Source organism: Phaethon aethereus (genome assembly GCF_964289735.1).
Source record: "Phaethon aethereus genome assembly, chromosome: 1".
Classification (NCBI taxonomy): domain Eukaryota; kingdom Metazoa; phylum Chordata; class Aves; order Phaethontiformes; family Phaethontidae; genus Phaethon; species Phaethon aethereus.
This window is the reverse complement of record NC_138575.1, coordinates 35,380,814-35,404,223: the sequence shown is the minus strand read 5'-3', so window position 1 is coordinate 35,404,223 and position 23,410 is coordinate 35,380,814. Positions and strand designations below refer to the sequence as shown.

General features: G+C 36.4%; 1 protein-coding gene across 1 annotated transcript in view; it reads left to right on the top strand.

Moving 5' to 3' along the window:
- The window catches only part of SCAF11 (SR-related CTD associated factor 11), a gene marked incomplete at its 3' end in the record, with an annotated part of 30,364 nt that extends 7,161 nt beyond the window's left edge, over positions 1-23,203 (top strand). Inside the window, exons 3-14 of the mRNA XM_082014141.1 lie at positions 3,025-3,102; positions 4,781-4,878; positions 5,935-6,002; positions 6,621-6,676; positions 8,752-8,858; positions 9,777-9,866; positions 11,196-11,302; positions 14,545-17,052; positions 19,043-19,386; positions 21,911-22,129; positions 22,583-22,702; positions 23,075-23,203. Of these exons, the coding sequence (XP_081870267.1) occupies positions 3,025-3,102; positions 4,781-4,878; positions 5,935-6,002; positions 6,621-6,676; positions 8,752-8,858; positions 9,777-9,866; positions 11,196-11,302; positions 14,545-17,052; positions 19,043-19,386; positions 21,911-22,129; positions 22,583-22,702; positions 23,075-23,203 (3,924 nt within the window). The remainder of the gene's footprint in view (positions 1-3,024; positions 3,103-4,780; positions 4,879-5,934; positions 6,003-6,620; positions 6,677-8,751; positions 8,859-9,776; positions 9,867-11,195; positions 11,303-14,544; positions 17,053-19,042; positions 19,387-21,910; positions 22,130-22,582; positions 22,703-23,074) is intronic.
- Between the last annotated feature and the right edge of the window lie 207 nt (positions 23,204-23,410).

Here is a 23,410-nt window from a genome sequence, read left to right as displayed (position 1 = left end):
TAGGTGAAAGAATAAATCACTGCAGAGTTACCAGTTTTAACATGAAAACTATGACTAGTTTCATGTGGAGAGTAAAACAAAAAAACCGTTGAAGACATTCTGAAGTGTGCTGAGCTGCTACTATTCTGTGTTTTTTCAAGCACTGTTGGGAGGAAAAGCAAAGCAAGTCACAAATACCAATGTGAGGTTCTAATGATTTTGATGATGATGTTAAATACTATATGTTCTGATTTTTAAACATCTATGTTCAAGGAAGATAATATATGAAGCTGTGGTTCTTCCAAGGTTGTGATGCATCCTACACCCATCCTCCCTTGTGCACAATAAAAGTGATAGCTGCTGCTTGGACTCATTCCATCTCAGTGGCTTTTTTCTTGTTTTAAATATGTTTCCCCAAAAAAGACAGTGTACATTTACTATTACTTATGATGCTACTGGAACAGAAGCCTCAGAAGAGAAGAATAGCTAACTTGCCTTGTATGAAGATTCAACACCTGCTTTGGTTAGTGAACCATATTCTCGAAAAAGATGAGAGAAATGAGTGAAAGGCCACCACTCCTCATGACTGCTTCTTGTAAAAAATTTAGTCAACTTACTTTATCCTTACTCCTTTCTGTACCAGCACAAGTTCAGTCTTGCGGTTGGAGAAAAGGTACAGGGGAAATTTTTTTCTTCCATTTCCACTTAAAATTCGTCTTACATGTTAGCAGACAGTTCAGTGCTGGTGCATATTTAGACAAAAGTGTTGTATAGGTGAAGTAACCCCTAACTTTCCTCAGGGCTACCCAACAGTTGTACTGCCCTGGGGGGTGTGGGCATGCACATGGGACTGTCCTGTCTTTACTAGAATTCCTCTTGAGATTTGTTGCAAGCAATCAGATAATGCTAGGGCTATGAAAAGCAACTGACTAGCAGTGGAAAGAGCATATGCCATTTCTGAACATATCTAACCTAATGGTAGCTTTTGATCCTTTCAGAATGTTTTCCTATTTTTCAGCTACTATGTGTAACTGTATGTAATTGTTAAATATTTGTCCAGAAGAACAGAATATATAACAGTGAACATTTTTCTAGTGGAGCAAAAATGCTTGTCACTTGAAATGCTGCTAGTAACACTTAGTATTCTGTGATACTTCACTGCAATGAATAAACATAACTTACTGTAATTTAAACGTCAGAACATAACTTAATATTCATGTGTAAATTTAATGTAGAAACAGATTGTATTCTTGGAAAAACTTACTGTTCAATTAAGGTAAATCCTGAAATGAGGCTGAAAATTACTTAAGAAAATTAACTTCCTCATACCTATCTTTGACAGTCTGGTATAGCTAAGAATCAAAGTATTTACTTCGAACTTTGCAGCTGATTCAGCAGTTATCAAATACTCTAATTAAATAATACACTACTATCTTACTGCAGCTTAGCTTTACGTTGACTACAGGACAAAAACTGTCTTTATGATCTGAGCCCTTGGGGAACTGGCTTAATTACCCAATATGCTTTTCTTAACCAAGGCCATGACACTGCAGGGAGCAACGGTATCCCCCAACAGGGGGAAGTTTTTAGTTAGGATAAAATACCAGAGCATGAAAAGGAGAGGTAATGGCTTTAACTTACTTTCTTGTTCAACAGCTTGTTCATGAAACTACCCTTGGGGTTTTTTGGGTTTGTTGGTGGTTGTTTTTTTTTTAATCAGTCCAACTTTGTTCTGTCTACTTCAATTGAAATCAGAAGCTGCCTGAATGCTCAAGGTCTGGGGGCTGTGTAGGTGAAAAAGAAGTTGAGCACTCTTTGAAATTGAGAAAAGAATGGAATGAACTGGAAAATTAAAAGCCCCAATGAAGAGACAAGAATGAAGTTCGCTGAATTTCAGGGCAGAGTTCATATGCAAGTTTCTCATAGCTGCTTATGCAATTCTAATACTGTGTCTTGCTTGCATAAATAAAAAGTGTAATACCCTGGTAGTTCTCTTAAGGTTAGAAATTGCATGCCTCTTAAGGGCATACAATTCATACACAGATTCTAGTTCACTGGGTGAATTAGGTCTGGAGGCTGGGGTTTTTTCTTTTTTTTTTTTTTTTAGAAGAGTTCTGAACTGAACCTGTGAATGCCAATGGAATGAAGGGCGGGGACAGGGACACATACACACTAATGACAATGACAAAAAAACAAACCATCAAAGAAAACCTGCCAACCCCTCCACACACATATATATTGAATTAAAATGAATAGTACAGATTTCTCAGAAAGTTGATTTCCTACATGATCCAGTTGGGTGGAGCTTCAGTTGAAGCTTCCCTATTCCATGGTTAATAACATTTTATTGTTCTCTCTGTGTGTGTGCGTGTTATCTGATGTGGTGCAGCCTCAATAAGAGGGCATTTAGGTGACTGGGGAGAAAACACTAAATCTGTATTTCCATCAAAATTAGGGTAAAATAACCTTCAGTTCTATTCTCTTGCGAAGTGATTTGTAAAACTATAGTTGCCTTACACATGGGAATCTGTTCTGTCTGCTGACTGTAAAGAGAGATGTGGCATAGTCAAACAGATATGCAAGATGAGCAAAGGTGCTACCCTGTTTGCTGTTGGTCTTCCCAGTTTTATGTTTTGTGAGGGGACATGACCCAACACACTTTCTGTTGAAAATAACTTTAAGAAATAAAACGTTATAACAATAACAAATGAAAAGGACGTTTGTGTATTGGTATAAAATCAATTAACTAACATGGATTAAAAAATTTTTTAAAATGTAGCTAGCAATGTAAAATGCTTTTCCTTTTTTGAACACAACTTCTGAGTTACATTCTTGTTTCCTTTAGATTTTCCCCCGAGGAGAAATCTACTTACGCGAAACAAAATACTGAGTGTATGGATAATGTGTGCAAATACATTCTTAATGTGAACGAGTTGTAATTTTGTGTGTTTCTGTAAGCTACTATAATAACGAATAAAAATGTAGAAAACTGAGACTTCTCCTAACTTACTATAAATTTCATAATAAGCAAAATAATTTTTCCAGACACAGGCTTCATGTCCTATTGATCGCAGACCATTTCAAGCAGTATGCAGGCTTGATGCAATAGAAGAGCAGATAAAGGTAAGTTCCAGACTTGTTTTCTTAAATAACTTCAGTTGCAGGAACACCGAAGTTATGCTGCAGCCTTGTGTTCATATGTCTGTGTTAATTATTTCATTAGGAAAGCTTACTTATTGCTTTAATGTTTCTATTACATATTTGAAGCTAGGAATTATTCTTAATTATCTTTTCAAGGCAAGTATTTACGGTAATAATAATCACAAAACTTTACAGTATCTTTGAGTGTTCCTGATATATCCAAGAATAGAAGTATAGTAATTTGGTCTCAGTGTTTAACTACGTTTTGTAAACAAGTGCTATATCAATTAGCATGCAAGCTTGCCTTTTTTTTAGCTGAAGTGAGTCTTGTATGTTCACAGCCTCCAATTCACAGACAAAAAAAACACATGAAGAGGAATCAATTAATGCAAAACCTTGTTCAACCTAAATTTCTGAAATTTTTTTAGCTCTCAGTTCTTCTGAATAATACTGCTGAGGAGAGTAGTTCATGAAGTAGAAAAATAAAACTTCATTCTGATGGATGAGCTTGGAAATGTATATAGAAAGATGCTGATTATTCTGTGTACAGTTTTGAAATTCTGTGGTGAAATTATGGTTGTAAGTAATTCCTCAGCTGTTGGTTTTGCATTTTGCTATGTTTAGAAAACAGGCTCCCACTGCTGATTTCTTGTGCGTCTGGAGGCCCAGGTAGTCAACTGCAAAGGAACCATACTGACAGCCTCAGATACTTCTCACAGAAAACCATGCTAGCATATTTTATCTTCCTTATTTCTAAAGAATCGAGGAAGCAGCTGAAACAAGATAAACTGAAGTTTTCATTTGGAAGATTGTAAAGGCTGTATCAAAATACAGTTTGAAATGTTCTTTGTTCATGGAACTTCAGGGTAAACAGGTGGGCAGAGAACAAGGGTCCTTTTCTGAGAGAGAGCCACTGGAGCAGTAGGGATGGATGGAATGTGTACTGAGAAGTGCTGACATAGTGGTCAATATTAGCAGGGGTGCTGTCAGGACATTGGCAGCTTTCACTTTTTGATATTCATAATTAGAATGCTAATAACTTAAGGAGTTGCATATAAAGCCACGATTCTAGGAAATACAAAATGCAAACAATTGCAATGTAGCCATTGAAGTAACTTCATAGTACGTAAGAAAAATTGTACTGCTTTCTTAGAATTTTTAAGATGTGGAAAAAAACCCAATGTTCTATAAAATCCGTAAGTTATTTTGCTTTAGAGGAAAATCGGGTGTGTTTTCATTATGAGGAAGCATTTGAAAATGGTAGTTCAGAATTTTCCCAAGCTGAACCTTGTGTATTCAGAAAAACAAACATAGTTAAAAAAACTTAACTTCGAAATTCTCAATGGAAGATAGTGCATAGCTTTGAGGTACTTGCCATGGCGGTCTGAATGTTCTGGGATTTTTGGTCTTGTGGAATTAGTGTGCATCTCTGGCATAGCCAATATATATTTCAAGGTGGGGTGTTTATCCATTTTATGAAAAACAAATTAAAAAAAATGCAAATCTGCAAACTGAGAGATTAAAAAAGTTATGTTTCAAAATGGTTTTGAGTCCTTCTGTTTGAGCTTATTTTCTTTGTAGACCTTAAGAGTTTTTGAATGAAGTTAAAGCCCATGTGTATTGAGATTCTTGATTGGATTGACTTTATTTTTCAATACAGGTTCAGGTTAAAAAACAACTAAGGAGGAAGGAAGAAGAGGAAAACTGTGCCTGCAATAAGGGAAAATATAGCCATGTGAAGATGAGAAGTTTTATGAGGTTGGTCATCCACGTAATTTCAGGCATTCTAATCGGAATATTCAAAATGTATTTAAAATGTTTTAAAATATACACCCTGGCAAATTTTTAAAAATTAAGTTTATTTTTAAATTATTTTCCATCAGTGGTAGTTTAGCTTTACTTTTATCACTGATGTAATTCCCACTTGAATACTTACAATAGCAAGCAATAAGTAAGGAGCAACATATTTCTTGCATTGAGCTCTGTGAAAGTTTAATTTTTCAAGCAATTCTGACAAATTTCTTAATTTAAATTAGGATTTTATGGCCAGACGTATTTTAGCAATATAAATCCTTTTCTTTGGTTATCTAAACAGATATCCTTTTTCATCAGAAACGGTGGTGATGTTCCCCTTTTACTATAAAACATAGTTGTAGTCAAGAAGTTATTTTATTCTAGTGAGTTTGAGGGGGAACTGTGGAAAAACCTAGCCTGTATTGAAAAGCTTTATCTTGTCACATTTGCTGCATTGTATAAGGGGAAGCTCAACATTACACAGACAAATTTCACTAAATAGTGATGATCTGAAGTTAGTGTTTAATGTAATATATATACAGAGTTCTTGAGATTCAGTTTGAAACAGACTTCACTACATAAAAGATAACTGGAAGTAAATTACCTTTTTTGACTCTTATTACAAAATAATATTGATCTTTGAACCACACTGTTCTGAATCACCATTGATTTTGATATTCTTTAAAGTATTTATGTAAGCAGGTTATAACATCTTTCACATGTTGCCATGAAATCAAGCAAAATTAAGCATTCAGATTTATTGCAGGATATTAACTTTGTTGTGTAAATGGATTTATTTTTTTTTTTCCATCTGTAAGCTTCTTGAAGCACTGTGGCTTTTAATATATGGAAGATTATATACATGATACAAGTTCAGGTCTTAATAGCAGTCAGAACTTGGTTTATATGCATGAAATAAAAATTCCTTAAAATAGGGCCTGATTTTTGTTTGGGTGTATATACTGTTAGCTTAAATATGCTCAGAAATTAATTTCGTAATATCTTTTGTTAATCTTACAGAACAGTTGTATGTCCAGACAGAGGGCCATTAACAGCAAAATTAAGCAAGGTTGTGAAGAAAAAATACAGTAAGTTTGTCCTCCATTTGCTAGACTTGCTGTTTTTTTATTAAGGAACTCTAGAATTTCTTTTCTTGATGAGCCAGTTATTTTTTTTTAATTGGTTACATTTGTGTATGAAAACCAAATACCAAGGAACAGAAGCTTGGAACTTAAAAGAACAAAATTGCAGTATGTGGAACTACTGTTCTTATTTTACTGGAAAGACTGCCTCTTCATTTTCAGTCACAAGTGAAATGGATTTGGTTTCAGCCTAAAGTAATTTTCTGCATCAGACATTTGATGACTGGCTTTTATTCACAGGAAGTTTTCTGGTGAGAGTTCAGGCACAAGCAGTACTTTAGCTGTATTTTGGGCATGCCATTTTGAGAGGCTTGTTTAATAGGTATTCTTCAACAAGTGTGTTCATAACTTATGAAACTAAGCAAATAGCTGAAGAGTTATAAACTGCTTGACATATAAAAAGCTATTTTGAAGGTGCATGCATTTTAATTTTGAGTTTATATGTAAACACACTGTAAATACACTTGAGACATTATCTTAACATCTCATTGCATTAATGAGTTTGACAATTAAAAACTAATATGCTAAAGTTTAAATCAAAGGTTTGTTTTTTATTACACACAGGTAACATTTTGTATGACAAACAAAACAAGAAAGATTTGTCTGTGAAGATAAACAAGGTTAGTTCTGATAATGAAACATTTGTAAACTTTTTTTGTTAAAGCATTTTTAAAACTACTTTTCTGCTTACTTTTTTAAGATTAACTTCTTTTTGTTAATTTTAGTATGATCCAAACTTTGTCAGTTTGTCTCTCTTTGTCTTGAAGGAAGTAATTAGAACATAGTGTTAGGTTATATGAGCTTCTCTTTCAGATTAAACTTAGTTTTGTGGTGGTAAATATTTTCATTTGGATGAGGGGTTTGGATAAGATTGTAAGATGCTGTTAACTACCCTGTTTTCATCTTTCTTCAACAAAAGAAGGTGATATCGGCTACAAGCCATTAGCCAAGTACCTTTATATGAATGATAGGAAGGTTTTCATTATTTTCATGAAAACAGTTGTAATCAACCAAGTGATTTGTAACATGAATAAGCCATGGATGTTATAGTTTGCATCAAGCCTTTTTTTAATGTGGGATTACTCCAGGAAGGTTTGTGTTTCCAGGTTTCTTGTTTAGTCCAGAAATTTTAGCCTATAATACAGATTTATAATATGCAGAATTTATAAGGAGCTATAAAGGCTCTGTTGTTTGATTTCTCCTGTCTCTCCTTTAAAAAATATTTCCTGTTTCTGGGACACAAGTTTCATCAGTGCTTTCTTATTCATAGTTATACCTGTAAAGGCATTTGCATGAAATAGTTTTAGGCCTAAATTTCACTCTGAAGTGTAAATGTCAGCATTCTCCATCATTCTGTCTTACCTGAAGTTTAAAAACTTGGAGGAAAAACTGTCTTGAAGTCCCTGTTTTGCCTGCTGCCTTGCTTCATGTAGTATATGGGCAGATACTGCATCATGTGTCTTCTCAGTACCTGGTGGCCTGACTTGTCACTTTCATTCAGTGCTTATACACCATAGTTCTCAGGCATACCTTTAACTCCAGCCTTCTCCTTCTAAGTCAGATATTCAGAAATTTTGATTCTGCTACCATGTAAAGTTGATAGTATTTTAAAATAAAACTTAATAACAGCAGCTTTTTAGGAGAAACTTCCCATTTGCACACTGATGAAATAGGGCATATTCCCCTCAAAACCAGCACTCTGTGCCAAAGTTTGAAGGAGCATGTGGATAATGACTGCATACTTGAGACATCCATTTATATACATCCCATTATCAAAGTTTATTTTTCATCAGAGTAAATATATTGAGTAAATATATTCTGAAAGAAAATGATGGGAAGACGCTGTAAGTTCTCATTTTAAAATACCAGTCATGGGGAATTAACAGCAATGTTACAGTTGGGTTTGATGTGTCATTAACACTTTAGGTGAAAAGACATAAATGGCAAAAATGGGTCAGTGCAGGTAAGCGTGTCAGGCTGGTTGTCTGTGTGGAGTGTTTGGAGGATTATTTTTCAACTTTTATTCCCCTGCAGCCAGCCTAGTACACAGCAACAGAGTTGAGTTTGCACACAATGCAAAAGGCAATACACTAGCATACAGCGGGTGGTTAGGCGTTGTTAACAATTGATGTAAAAGGTGGTATTTGTTGAAATATGGAGTGGATTCTGAGTATTGTGCCTTTGTGTGAGGGCCCAGTAAACAGACGCACCAGTCAGTCTTCAATTTTGTAATCCTACCTGAAGGCAAAGGATAATCCCAGCTACTTACATTAGGTTTTCTTGTTACTTCGAAACCAAACATTCAGTGACCTGCTGTGAAGCTGTTTGTCTGAAGGTGCTAGTGCTGTTACTTACTGTGGTTCATTAGGTAGCAGAAATGGGAACTGTGAAATCATAAAGATCAGGCTCATTTATTCATAATTTCTATATGGAGCATTAAAGTTTTGGGGGTGGAAAGCCTATATAAAACACAAAGTTTATCTGCAGAGAGCAGGTGTTGCAAATTTAGAGACTGAATAGAGAAAATTTGTTTGCTGTAACTGCAAATCTCGGCATATAGCTATGGAGCTCTTATGGTGCCTGCTTTTTGTGAGCTAAAGGCTTACTGACATGATTTAATTTCAGTGCATCTTCATGTATTAGATGTTAGTTATTTTATTTTTGGGTGGCTTTAATTCATAAATTTTGTTTATAGCCCAGAAGACAGACCTGCTGGAATGAGTGCTTCAGAAGTAATTTCTTCAGCAAGCTTCCGGCCGGTGGTAGCAATGAAGAATCCTTTTTTAGCTGTAGAAATGACTGGTTAGTATATACTAGTGCTTAATAGAAACTGATGGGTTATTGTATTGTAGATGCTATAGATTCTTCTGATTCTATCTGTATATACTGCCTTGAAATATTTTGAAGATTGTCTGGTTTTTTATTCATTGATGAAGAGCAGTTAAAAGATAAACACAAACAGTTTACAGTTAGTATTGCTGAGGGCACACCCCAATTTCTGTCATGTGTTCAGCGTTAAAATACTTCAGTGTGTGCTTTTAATCACGCTGATGTAATAGGAGTTAAGTTATTTTTAGCTCATATTTAAAATCCTTGCTGAATTGAAGCCTTGGATAGGAAAGGGTTCGTCCTGTTATTTCAACAGCAGTTAGTGAAACGGTTAACAGTAAATATCCTGTTTTGTATCAGAAATGATCTTTGTTCCTTGACTCTAAGAGGAATACTTCTAAATATACATGGAGCAGTTTTGCTTAATGAGCCTAATATTTAGGAACAGGCGTAAAAAATATTTTTTGGTTGAGAAGACAGAAGAAAAAGAACACTCTAGAAGAACATTATTTGGATAATATGGCCTAATTAAAAAATTGTGTCTGTATGTTTTCAGCAGTCTGTAAATGAAAAAAAACTTTTTGTCATGCATGCAACAGTGTTAATTTGTCAAGGATGCAAAGTTTCTCCATCTTTCCACTCCCAAGAAGACACATTTAATCTTCTGTTTTCCATTCGGTTTTCCTCATCTATTTAGGACTTCTGTTATGTTTATTATGACTGCTTTTTCCTGCTAAACAGTAATCATGCATAGTTTCATCATGATCGTTGAAAGTTCTAATACAGTTAAATTTTTTAAAAAGTCATTGATAGAGGCAATTTTTGAAAGACAAAATTATCATAGTACAAAGCTACTTTTTGTTAACTTTTTGTATGAAATTTGTATTTCAGTACAGAATTCACAGAAGTCAATGCAGCGATCAGGCAGAAGAGACAAGAACTGGAATTGTCCTGTTCATCTGTGCTTGCTAGAGTTGAAAGGTATGTGTTTTGTATTCATAATGCAAAGGATCTTAATATAATACTTCAAGTTTGAAATTTGATTAATTCAGATTGCTCTTTAGATTGACTATCGTTTGATCATAAAACTAAATATTGTTTGCACGTAACTTGTTAAATTTTTGTGTATTTGCCGCATGCTATTTTTATGTCAATAGATTCTTCTCTATATCTTAATGCTTTTTTGATACTTGTGACAAGCATAGTAACTCCACTGACTTGTGCATCTTAATATATTGTTTTTTCACAGAAATGCAAGCTTAAATATACTTTTTTATTTGGAAGTTAGTGTTTCATGTGCTTTTAAATTATTTCTGTCATTAGAAATCAGACTACATTTGCTTTAATATAAATCTGATTCTGATTTCCCCCCCCCTTTCATGTGTTGGTTGTAATATTTCTTTCTTTGTTTATAAACAAATGCATCTAGAAAGACTTAAGAGGGGTTCTATCAAATGAAAGAGAGAACATAATTTTTTTTTGTCAGAGAGCAGATGTGTGTTAAAACATACCCTAAGGATGCTTTCACAAATGAAAAGCAGAAGCATAAAAATAACTGATTTTAAAGTACCACAATAAGAAATTGGTTCTGTCTATGATCTTAATTTCACTACATATCTCTTTAGTCCCTTTGGTGTAAAACAAAGGCTAAAGAGAAAAGAGAAAGTAAAGAAATTTTTAGTTGTAACTAGAAGTTGCATCTAGGATTTAAATAATTTTTTTACATGTACTTTTCTTTATTGAAAGTTTCGTTCCAACTCCGTGATAACTTAGGAAGTTGTAGATCTGATCTATAACTATAGTCTGTTTTTACCCAAGGTTTGCTGAGGGAGTCTAAATAAGTACATATTTATTTTGTATGGTAAAAACAAACAAACAAAAAAAAACAACAAGAAGCCTTTACTAAATTGTTGTTGTGTAGGCTATTTCTCATTTTTCTGCAGAAAAGGCTGTTCTTCTGCTGACATACTGAATCAGTGTTCAGTATTTTATTTCCAGTAGTAAGGTCTACTAATTTGGAGTAGACTGACTGTTACAGTTCTATGTTTGGCTTTGAACAAAGCCAAACACATATTGCTTTAACATAACATAGCTTGTTCAAACTGTTTTACTAGATTAGGCCTTAATATAAGCCTGCAAATAAATAAGGAAAGGAAAGGTGTGTTTTTTCTTTGTCAGCTTTGCCTTTCCTCTCCAACTGTGGTGAGGTTGGAAGTGTCATGGTTGCCTAATGCTTTGAGTTTGTGCATTGTTTCCAAAACATGCTACAAACAGGCAAAACAACTAATGTTAATGCTTTTACTTTTCCAGAGTTCCTTTTATGTCTTGTGGAGCTGAAGCTGAGACCTTTCTTCTCACCTCTACTACAGTGGCAGGGACAATTCTTCCAACAAATATCAGGCCTTTGGAAAACTTTGGTAAACTTTTTTTTTGTAAGTTTTATTTATAGCTCATGTGGAGTATTGTTAAAATACGATTCTCAGAAATCAAAGTGGATTATATCTTTACAGTTAACAGAAGAAAAAAATTGTTTTGATGCAGTTTGGCACTATTTCAAAACCAGCTAGTTTATTTCTGAAATTAGAACATACAAGATGAACCAGACACCCCAGAACTGGCATAACTGTTCTGCATTTGAAGATTAATTCCATTTCTGAATCCAACACTTTATTTCATGTTACAACTTGTTTTCCTATTGTTCAAGGATAAATCTCATTTTGGTACATTATAAATTGCTTGACATACTTCAGTGGTATATGGTGCAGTGTGAGGAACAAACTATTTCCTGACAGAGAAACAGTGCAGTGTATGGATCTCTTTCAGTATGCCTACAAGGCAAAAGCTTGCAAAAGTGCTCAGGCACAGGGTCTGTCAGGAATTTAGCAGAAGACTAAGACATGGAAGCAATTACCTTCCTCCAGTTGCTTTAACAGCCTCTCTCTCCATACTCAGCAAGAACATAGTTTCTCTTCCAATAGGCTACTTGTACAAGTTCAAAGAAGTGGAAACAAAGGAGTGCTGTTTGTTAAGGCTAGAGATAATGCTTTCTTTGAATTGGGAATTATACTACTTTCACTTGACTAGTAGGCAAAGAGATGGGAGAGATTTGGGTGTCTCAGCTTACGAAAATTGTGAGGAAGTAAGCAAACTGCTGAAAATATTTCAGTAGTAGGAAGATCATGAAAAAGATGCTTTATTCATTCATATTCTGCATTATTATTAAAGGTACTTATTTCAACCGTGCATTCCCCAGTGAAAAACGGATACGTTGCTTCCTCGAGCCTCTGATATTTGGCAGTCCAATTTAACTGATGCTTAACCATTTCTGCTTCTAGTAGTAATGAGTATACATGCTAGCTCACATGTCTCCACTTCCCCTCACCTTTCTACTTACACAGTGAGGCTTCCTTGTTAATATGCACCAGAAGCATTTTTTAAATTTGCGTTTAAAAAAACATTTTTTTCTCTCATCAGAAAGACAAGGAATATTTACATAAACTCAAAATTTATTTTTCAATATTAGATGATTTAGAACATGCAAGTAATTGCCATTGATATCAGCAACTGATCTACAAATACTGATAACATTGTCAACTCCTAAGGCAGAAAATGAAACTAAACATCTTATGCTATCTTTTGGGAGGAGCAAGAGATTTTGAGTTTTAGTCTTGACAGCAAAGTAGTAAGGAATGCTGAAAAGGGGTTTGTTTCACAAGTAGACTTTGCAAGTGCCACAAAAATAACTTGCCTTTTAATTCTGTCAGCATTCCCACATCCCACTTGTATTCTGATTTTTTTTATTATTATTATTGCAAGGTGATTTCTTCCTCCTTGAAGAAAATTATCACAGATGTTACATGCCATTACAAATTTTCAATATCTGACTTGTTTTCCTGGCTATTGTAGTAGGTTACAAGATTAACCTATTGTAATAGGCTGGTTAGTCCATGACAGCCACATGTGGCTGAGTAACAGCTGGTTAAACACTGTGAAGTCACTTTCTGACAAAATTACTGGGGAGACTGTTACAGTGGATGCCTCAAATAGTGCCAGTCCCCTAAAACTCCTTTGGAAGTTCTTTACCACGCACGTTGTTTTCTTTTACGTATTCGTACTTAAATATGGTACCTTCTATACAATTTATACTGTTGTTTTTCATTATCTTAAGTAGTGATTTGATCAGTGGACATGCAAAAACCCAAAACTACATCTTTTTCATGTTCAGTCAAATTATTGTGTGTTCACAAGGGAGGTCAGAGGAGGTGATTATAATCCTGTGCTATATTCTAGCCTTTTAAAGGCTAGCGAGGTGCTTGCGGAGTTACTTCTCTAAGGTTATCACATTACCTTTACATTTAATATACAGTGATATGTTTTTTGATTCTGCTAACAAAGCAGTAAGTGGTAGAAAGAGACTTTTGTGCTGTTACTTGCTTGTCTTATCCTATCTTATTTTTATATAATCTGTTTTACAATACATTTAAAAAATATTTTAGTGCAGTAAAGGCATGGGAAATGTTATATGGAGAGTTAGAATCAAGAGTTTAAGTGTGATCTGATAACTTCATTGCAAGATTCATAGACATTAATCTTTCTTTGCAAGTTTCTACTATCTGTATGAAATTGAAGTGGTAAAAAGAATTCCTTTAAACACCTAATTCTAGATGCTTTCTGAAATCTACATACAGTATGAAACAAATTCATGGACATCTCAATAAATTAATTTAGTTCTGATTCCATTCAAGTATATTTACTTAATTATCATTAATCTTTAATCCCTGAGCTGTCCCTCATAAGCTTTCATAGGTATCAAGAGTACATTCTGTTCCCTTTGCAGTGAATATAACCCTTGGCTTCCCTACAAAAATATTTATCAAATTGTGGGATAGCATGAAATAAATTAATGCAGTATCAACACAAGAACTCCTGTGCTGTTATGTGCGACTTAATGGTCATTCTTCTCATAGTTTTAGTTTTTTGATGTGCCCTAGGCTTCCCCAAAACTTGCACTCCTTAGTTCGTTAGGTGCAGCAGCCTCCCTGGGGGCCTTGCAGCAGAGTTTAAGTCCACTTTGCCACGGAGCGTGCAGGGTCTTCTTATAACTAGTGAAGGACTTTGCACTGTCTGAAATTCAGTTCTGTAGAGAGGTATGGTGTCATTGCTGCTTCTGATCAGCTGCTTCCCATGTGATCATCCACTGGTGGCCATTTAAAAATGTCACTTTCTGTAGTATTGAGCTTCACTTCTGTGGCATTGAGGGTTCACTGCCAACAGGCCTGCATTATGGAATGACAGAAACTGCTATATGCTAACAAAGTTGTGTGGTTAATTTGTTACTTTTCTAACAGCTTAAGTGCTGACTCTCTCTCAGAAATAGCAATAGTGGTTTCATTGTGAATGCCATTACTGTCTATGTAGCCATGCTGGCACTGCTTCTAAAATGTGTCTTTAGATGTCTAAAGTGTCACTTTGTTAGCTTAATTCTGTTTTTTTTCAGTGCAGACTTTTTTTTTTTTTAATGCTGTGGCAGCATTTTGTACTAAATCTTAAATTGTATTATTTGAAGATATCTATTAAACTGGAGAAGGTTATTTTCTGTTCTTAACTGTGTTTGGATAACTGGTTATTATCCGACTTTAATGTATTCTGCTTTTATTAGAATCTTTAGGCAAAGGATATGCTGTTGCGTGTACCCAAGAAGGAGAAGAGAAAAAGCAAGCTTCGGGTTCATCTGGCACTAGAGGAGCTAGAAGGAAATCAGTTAATACTACTCCTAGAAGAAGGTCTGCACGAAACAGCAAAAATGAGACTCTGGGTCAATCTCGGAGCTCCCCTCGGTCAAGCAGTTCTGCGTGCAGTGCCCCTGATGGCAATAACCCATCTCTGAATAAATCTCCTTCAGAAGCAGAGAAGGCTCCTCCAAAACGAAAGTCTAAAAGAATGGTTAAACAACAAACACCTGTGGTTAAAAAGAAACTGAGAAGTTCTGCACGTTCTGAAAAATCGCACTGTGATTCAGTGGAAGATGACGACATTGCTGAGTCTGAAGCAGTTCTAACATTAGATAAAGACCGACAGTCAGATAATGAAAGCAATAACACAAGCCTTCCACAGAAGAATAATGCAGAAACGGAATCTGCTAATGGATTAGAAAGCTGTAGTGAACATGCAGAAATTGAGGAAACTACAGGAGAATGTGACCAAAATGAAGATACTTCAGGCAATGCAGATGTAAGTTTTTCTGTCGAAGAACCTCCGATGCTACCTTTAGAAGGTGAAAGTCAGGAATTTGAAGTAAAAGATGTTACTGAAAAAAATGTAGATCTTGAGAATCAGGACATCTGTGAAAATACTCTTGAACAAATGGAAAAAGTAGCTAGTCCCAAAGATGAAGTATGTGACCATACAACTTTTGAAAAAATAGATCAGACAATGTGTAGTCCTCAAAATGTATTAATGGAGAATGTAGAAACTTTGACAAAAACAGATCAACCCGTAGCTAGTCCAGAAAAAGAATTGTTGGAATATCCAGAAACTTTGGGAAAAGGTGAGCCATTAGAGAGCCCCAGAAGTGAATTGCCTGAGCATCCAAAAGCCATAGAAATAGATGATTCCGAGGTGGAAGAAAAACCAGTAGTAGACTGTGCAAGTACAAATATTCAAAACTTAAAAACTGTTAAAGACAAAGAACCCGATACATTAATGCACAGTATTTCTATGGAGAGTACCTCAGAACAATCCTTAAAAGAGAATGCCATGCCAGAAAGTGAAGAGGGTAGAACTTCAGAGTCACCCCAGGTAAATGCTGAACATAAACATTTTGGTGAAGATAACAATGAAATGATACCGATGGATTGTGACTCATTTTGCAGTGACCAGAATGAACCTCAGATTGAGCAGTTACCACCAGCTGAAAGTACAGGGCAAGGAGAATTGAACCCCTTACAGTGTGATGTGGGAAGCTGTACATCAGTTTCAGGAGTTTCAGATGAAAAAGATGAAACTATTCCTCAGACAGAGTGCCAGTCAGAACTCAAAAAAGATAAAAAGACTCGAACTAGAAGATCTAGGTTTCATTCTCCATCAACCACTTGGTCTCCTTCTAGGAGAGAGGGCAGGAAATCTCAATCACCATCCCCTAAAAGAGAGTTGATCAGAGACAGGAGCTCACGATCACCCAGGAAGGAAACTGTGAAGGAGGGAAGGAGATCCTTATCTCGCTCTCCAAAGAGAGACACACTCAAAGATGAGAAAAAACCACCATCTCGATCTCCCAAAAAGGAAACTGTTAGAGAAAGCAGGAGATCATCTTCTCGGTCAAGAACTAAGGATTCATCTCCAAGACAAAAATCTAGATCTCGAAGCAGTGATAGAGATAGTCAAAGAAGAGATCGTGACAGAGAAAGACGAAGTAGGAGGTGGTCTAGGTCACGATCCAGGTCCAGATCACGATCTAGGACAAGAAATAAGGGTTCTTCATTCTCTAGAAACGAGAGGGAAAGTCATTCACCTCGATGGAAAGAAAGATGGGCAAATGACAACTGGAGGAGTCCCAGAGGAAATGATAGATACAGACGAAGTGATCAAGAGAAACAGAATGAAAGTCTTAAAGAGAAGGACAATACAGAAAAAAACAATGATGATCAGTGTTCTTCAGACAAGCGGAGGAATGATTGTCCAGACTGGGTAATGGAAAGGATAAACTCCGTTCCTGAAGTCAGGAACAGAGAGAGAGATAAACCACATTGGGAAGATGGCAGGCATGATAATTCAGGACACTCTTGGAATAAAAACTTTGGTTCAGGTTGGATTCCAAATCGAGGGAGAGGTCAGCGTGGTCGAGGTGGGCGTGGAAGAGGTGGTTTCATGTATGGAGACCAAAGTGAAAATCACTGGCAAAACAGAAAACCTCTCTCGGGGAACTCAAATGGTTCTGGGAATGAAACTTCAAGGTTCCCAGAACATCAGCCCTACAAGCGTAAGAATGAACAAGACCATTCTTTTGATACACCTGCTGACAGATCTGGGTGGACATCTGCATCCAGCTGGGCTGTAAGAAAGACTTTACCTGCTGATGTGCAGAATTATTATTCAAGAAGAGGACGCAATTCATCAAGCCCACAGTCCGGATGGGGAATGAGACAAGAAGAGGAGACACCTGAACAAGGTATTTATAGTTTTGAAACATAAAAGCTTAGTCACAGCTGCAGAAGCTGAGTAAAATCCTAGTCACATTGGCCTATCTCAAGTTGATTAGTTCTTCAAAATGATTTGGGGTCATTCTATAGCCTTTTTGCAATATGGAGGTTTGTAGGTGTGGAGTTTGGGGATTTCTTGTGTTTTTATGTTGTTTTGATGGCTTTTTGGTTTTGCTTAAAGTTAGTTAGATGTAGTTTAAGGACTGTGCATCTGAAGAGTGCCACTTAAGTAAATGGATTTGCTTGAAGAGAAGGCATATCTTCTTCGTGGTTACTTTTAGCATCTGCACACCTTTTAAAAAGGGCAGTTTTTTTCAAGGGGATTTGCATTTCTAGATTCTAGAGATGACATATCATTATGCTGACATTTATCTTGCTTCTAAATAAGCATTTTCCTCTTCATATGCTTTAAAAATCTAGGGAGATTTATAAATGCAAAAATGGTACTTTTACTGTACTTCAGTATTAAAATTCCTCTAAATCCTCAATAGAAGTCTAATATTTTTGAGTATTCTGTATCTAAAAGGTAACTGCCCTGATGGAAATAAACTTCTTGGTATAAAGTGAGTTAACTGTGGATGAGATTGATTCTGAAGAGCTAAGAAGTCATCCACAGATTATTAATGCTCTGAAGTAAAAGACAGATGTGAATTCTATTTAAAAGCTGTAAAATCCAGCTCTGAAGGCAACCACACTTGCACTTTCCCATTGTCTCCTTGTTTTGTCTTTCATTTTTATCCTATGTGCTAGCAGTTTTCTCCTTTTCAGAGGCAACTGAATCAGTAGCTTCTTAGTTTTGAGGCAACTTTGTCAGCCTTCAATCTGCTGCAGACAAAATTTATCAAAGCTTTAAGTGGAAGCATTGTGTGGCTTGCAGACTTTATTTCACATCGTTCAGGAACAATCACACTGTTATATTCACTTTTGGAACGTGTATTAGGCTGAGAATAGTACAGTGATCTCTCAAAACTGGATAAAACAGGTTAGGTTGGATGACATGGTCCTGGGCGAAATGGTCATGGACAACCTGCTTTTGTTGACACTGCTTGAGCACAGGGAGTTGGACTAGATGGTCTCCGTAGGTCCCTTCCACCCTCAGTGATTCTATTATCCTGTCATCTTTAAAAAAGGTGATTTCGGGTGAGACATAAAGAGTTCAAATCCCGATCCCTGTGAACTAGGTGACAGGGTTCCTCACGAAAGGGATTCTAAGGGAAGGACATCTGAATTATAACCCATCAACAGTTTCTCAGAACTAATTTCTTGACTTTTGGAAGGTTTGCAGCTTCTATCTAGACTTAATGTTTTGGCTTCTGTTAAAGACAGAGTGAGATAGTAATTTTTTTTAAGAAGTGCTACCACAAGAGGTTATATTTACTTTCTAGGCTTTACCTCTTTTACCATTACAGGTGTTTGGAACAATCCTTTCCGAATATGAACATCTTTGAAATTGATTGAGGATGATTTACTATTCAGTGAAAAAAAAAAAAAAAGACAGCAGAGTATTTCTATAGTTAGGAGAAATGGCTACAGTGAGTGTGTGTGTCAGGCAAAGGGGAGCAGAGCATTGCATATGTGATAATGTATGACTAAGCTGCGATTGCAGAAGCTGGATAAGTCATGTTATCTTCCTGCTCTTTGGGTGAGAATTACTGTCTCATTGTGATGAAATAATTTATTAGCTGCACCGTGGGAACAAGTGGAGAAAACAGAAATTTGAGATGCGAGCTTCCATAGTAACCTGAACTTTTGAAACTCAGAAACTAGCATTTGACTCCATGACGTGTCTGGTGATGAGTGCTGTGTAATAATGTAATGCAATATCTTTCAAATATTCAAATTATAGAAAGCTTTTTGATAACTCCATACTTCATTAAGAGTTCAGACACCTGGCTCCACTTTTGCTTTATGAAGTACAGATTTTCTACTCCATATACTGTCTGTTTTTTCTTTTGGTAGATCCAAACCTCAAAGACCAAGGCAACCAGCAAAGTGATGGTTCTCAGTTACCAATAAATATGATGCAGCAACAAATGAATGTAATGCCACAAGTCAGTGCACAGCACCAACCTATGAATATCTTTCCGTATCCAGTGGGTGTCCATCCTCCCATGATGAACATGCAACGAAATCCTTTCAACATCCACCCTCCAATGCCCATGCATCTCCCTACTGGAGTGCCTCTCATACAGGTAGCTGCTCCCACAAATTTGTCTCAGGGATTACCTCCGCCTCCACCTCCACCCCCACCATCTCAACAAGTCAACTACATTGCTTCACAGCAAGATGGAAAACAATTGCAGGTATGCTTTATCAGAAGCCATGGCAAGAGCAGCACTGAAGTAAGATAGGTTAAGGGTTTCCTATATTGAATACCATAGTCTTGATAAATTTATACTTGCAGTTTCTTTCTTTCTTGCTTGTCTGCTTCCACCCCACGCCAAATTTCAAGTGGAAGTATCCATGAGGATATGTGGTGTTTTGGGGCTATAGCTTTTAAATAATAATACACATCACCATAACTGGGGTTTTGTGGAAGCAAGGTGTTCCACTGGGTAATGGAACACTGAAAAATTTCATTGATGTTGTCCATTACCTTTTTCTTCTTAGACGTGCCCCGTTTCCAAAACTAAGTTTTCCCCTTCAAAACTGAATTTTCAAGCTTTAGGAAATGCTTGGATCCCCTTTCAGCAGTGTGTAGGAAGTGACCTCCACTGCTTAGTTGCAGTTCTCATCCTGTGGGGTGTATCAGCAGAGGAAAGTTACCGAGTATTGCATGGTGCCTGTTTGTTCCACACTTCCATTCTTCAGCTGTCACTATCTCAGCAGCTTCCCCACGCATGTGTTTTCTATTCTGTTTAATCTTTTGAGCCTTTTTGTTAATAATTTCCAAGATTTCTTTGGTATGTTTTACTTCCCTCTTCTTGCCTGATTCTTCTGGTTTTGCATGCCCTGTTTGAGACCTAACTTCCACTTCATTTCTCCAGTTTCAAAAAGACTCTGTCGTGCTTAGGCCAGGTCAGACCATCTTTTTGTGCCTTTCAAGATATCTTAAACAACCTTTGTGTATGTGAGCTCCTCCTGTAGCCAGCTGTTTATATTAAGAGCTTTTATATCAGGGAAAGGAATATGAACAACTTCCAGGAGAATGCATGGCCCTGCGAGGAGGTGTAACGCTGCATCTGCGATGTATAAAGGGCTCTTCAGGGGTTGACTGAGGTTTGTGCTTTTCATTTGTTGCAGGCTGCCTGCTCTAACCTAAAATGCTTCCCCTGTATTCCAGGTTGAAAAAGTGATGTTCTAGAGCAATGATTTCTAACCCTCTGTTTTCATGCATCATCTCTAAAGATTTGAAGTGAACTGATAAATGGCCTACATTCTTTTCACTTTCAACTGCTGTTACGCATTTGTATTCATTAACTTAGAACGAAGAGAGTTAAGTACTGTGGGAAATAGTGAGTGGGGTTACAGGCCATATGAAATAAATATTTTGATACTCTTCAAGGTAAAACAGTAAGGTGGTATTGGAACTAAAATGCTGGTAGTTTGCGTGTTGATTTGATCAATGCCTGCTGTCTGTAATTAAAATATTTTCACAATTGAAAATTCAGTAAGTTTAACCTCTAAAAATATAAGAAGTCAGAACGTAGGCTATGGACCTCTGTGAAGTATGATATCTAGAGCTGCATTAAATACATTTCTATAAAGATTGTGTATTGCTCCAAAGTACAGTTATTTGTTAGTAAAGCTCCTGTTATATTTGTTGCTCTTATCTGCTTTTGTGGGGTGGTGTCCGTGAACCTGAATGCTCTTCGGAGCTGCTGCTGCTTTTTCTTTGAGCTTTCATTGACCAAGTTCTTGGTGGTAGCACAATACAAATTACTGAACACTGCGGGACTCCACCTGTCCTTCCTGTTGAAAGGAAGACAAAGAGAGCGCGCTGGTGAGCGTTAGCATACTGATTGTAGCAGCTCAGTATCTGTGTCTTTCCCAAGGAGCTTAAATTCGTGTTCCATTATTTTCCATCTGGATAAATGCAGATGTGAAAAAAATAATGGTGATTACATGCAAAATAGTAGCATTTAGGGTAGCCTGCCAGAAACATGTTGGGAGGATGCGTTCTTGGCTTTTGCCAAAAATGACCTCTGTCTGAGGTCTGAGAGCTACCTCATTTCTCAGTTCCAAAGTATCGACAATGCCCGTAGTCTTTTGGCAATGTTTGGAAATGCACAGAACATGGCTTTTCCTGAAGAACAGATCGTGGTGCTTCCACCAGCACTGGCTCTAAACTGGAGAAGACTTGTAGCTGTGTTGATATTTGAAACTCATTTGCAAGCTCAAGCTGATAACAAACACGAAAAGAAATGTTTTCAAAGCAGCGTCATTGTGATGCAGGAATGCAACTGTGGGTTAAGGTTAACTCTTTGTATGTATGTTTAGGTACTGATTTTTTAAAAAATAAATGTTAATCTGATTTACAAAAGCAGGCTTCCTATGCACTCCTGTGACAAATAGAGAAGTTCTGCAGCCGTAAGCTTCCTTCCCCTTGTGCTAACGCTCTCTGTGCCTGTTTGCTGTATCACTGGGATCAGAGCCAGAATCTGGCAACCACAGTGGTGACATGGAGGATGCCTTCTTTTTCAAGCTTTATTTTTTTTTTTCTTCCTTTGAGTAGACCTGATATAATGTGTGTACTTTCCATAATAATGGATAGTGTGGAAATTAGCTAATGAACCAAAGCACATAGTATTGATGCCCTTTCTTCTAGAGGGGCACGTTGTCATACCCAAGGATAATGTATTAATTGCTGGTAACTTTTTAAAACAGGGTATTCCAAATACTGCTCATGTAAGTAATAACATGAGTGCTCCAGCCTTGCCTGCTCCAACAGCAGTCCTGGGAAACATGGGAACAGTTCAGGGACCAAATTTGGGTAATGCAACATCGTCAAGTCACATCAAGAGCTCTAATGCAGCTGTAAAATTGGGAGAAAACAAAGCAAGTGTAACAGTGGAAGCCAGTGCAGATAGCTCGAAGAAGGACCAGGCAAGTTCAAAGTTCATTGTATATTTATATATACTGTTTTATATATCAATATATAAAGTACATACAAAATTTTATACTTTTATATATATACATTTTGATATACTAAAAAATAGCAAACTATGACAATACCCCTTCTGTGTAATATACTTGATACCATCGTGTGTGTTATACTTTTGTGGCGGCTGTAGGACATAAAACTAGCAAGCTGTCTCTTTTTAATGTAGTCTTCTTTAAAGCAGCACTATTATGACTATTACTTTAATTGCTGTGGGACAACATTATGTTCTTAGTGAAACACAGGCAGCTCTCATGAGAGCTGAAATGTGGGTGAGGGGAGCATGGTTTCCTAGTCTTCTGTAGTAACTTTTTTCTGCAAAGTTTTAATTTGTGATTGATAAAAAGATACATATGCAGGCAGTGCGAAATAACACTCCAAGTTTGGTTTTTCATCAGAAACTGTTAATTCAAGAAAAAGCAGCACAAGAGGTCAAACTAGCTATTAAACCTTTCTACCAAAATAAAGACATCACTAAGGAAGAATATAAAGAAATTGTGCGGAAAGCTGTGGATAAAGTAAGTTGATCTAGGAATCTGAAATGCATACATTTCAGTTGCGGTAGGGTTTGGGGTGGATTTCTTAATCTTGTGGGAACAGCTGGTGGTTGCTGGGAGAGGGAATGGGAAAAACAAAAAGACCTTCCATCTTTCTCCATCCACGAGAGCTTTCTCAGCTCCTCGGAACTTAACTCATTTATTATGTGAAAGAGTTGAGTGGGAATTCAGTATTTGGGAAGTAATTGGGAAGTATTAGGAGTTTCCAAAGGTCTTCTGCTTGAGATGGAGAAACCTGGGGTGTTGGGAAAATAAAAAAATAATGGGGAACAATGGCAAATCAACAGAAATACTTCAAACTTTTTTTGTTGTTGTTCTTTAAACCTGTTGTAGGTTTGTCATAGCAAGAGCGGAGAAGTTAATTCTGCAAAAGTGGCAAATCTGGTGAAAGCTTATGTAGACAAATACAAACATTCACGGAAGAAAAATCCTGAAGAGGCAGTCTCTTGTGAAAGGAAATAGAACATGTGTTCAGTTTTTAATTTTATTCTATCTGCAAAGTGCAATTTCAACATGAACCGTTAACTGAAAATTGTACATGACAGTGATTTGAATCTGGTTTTGATAAAATTATTTTTCAATGTGTAGTATATAATGTTTTGTTCTAAAGAAATATAGATCTGCAGGGCAACTTCTTTATTCCTTTTTAAAAACAGATGTCTAAAAAAT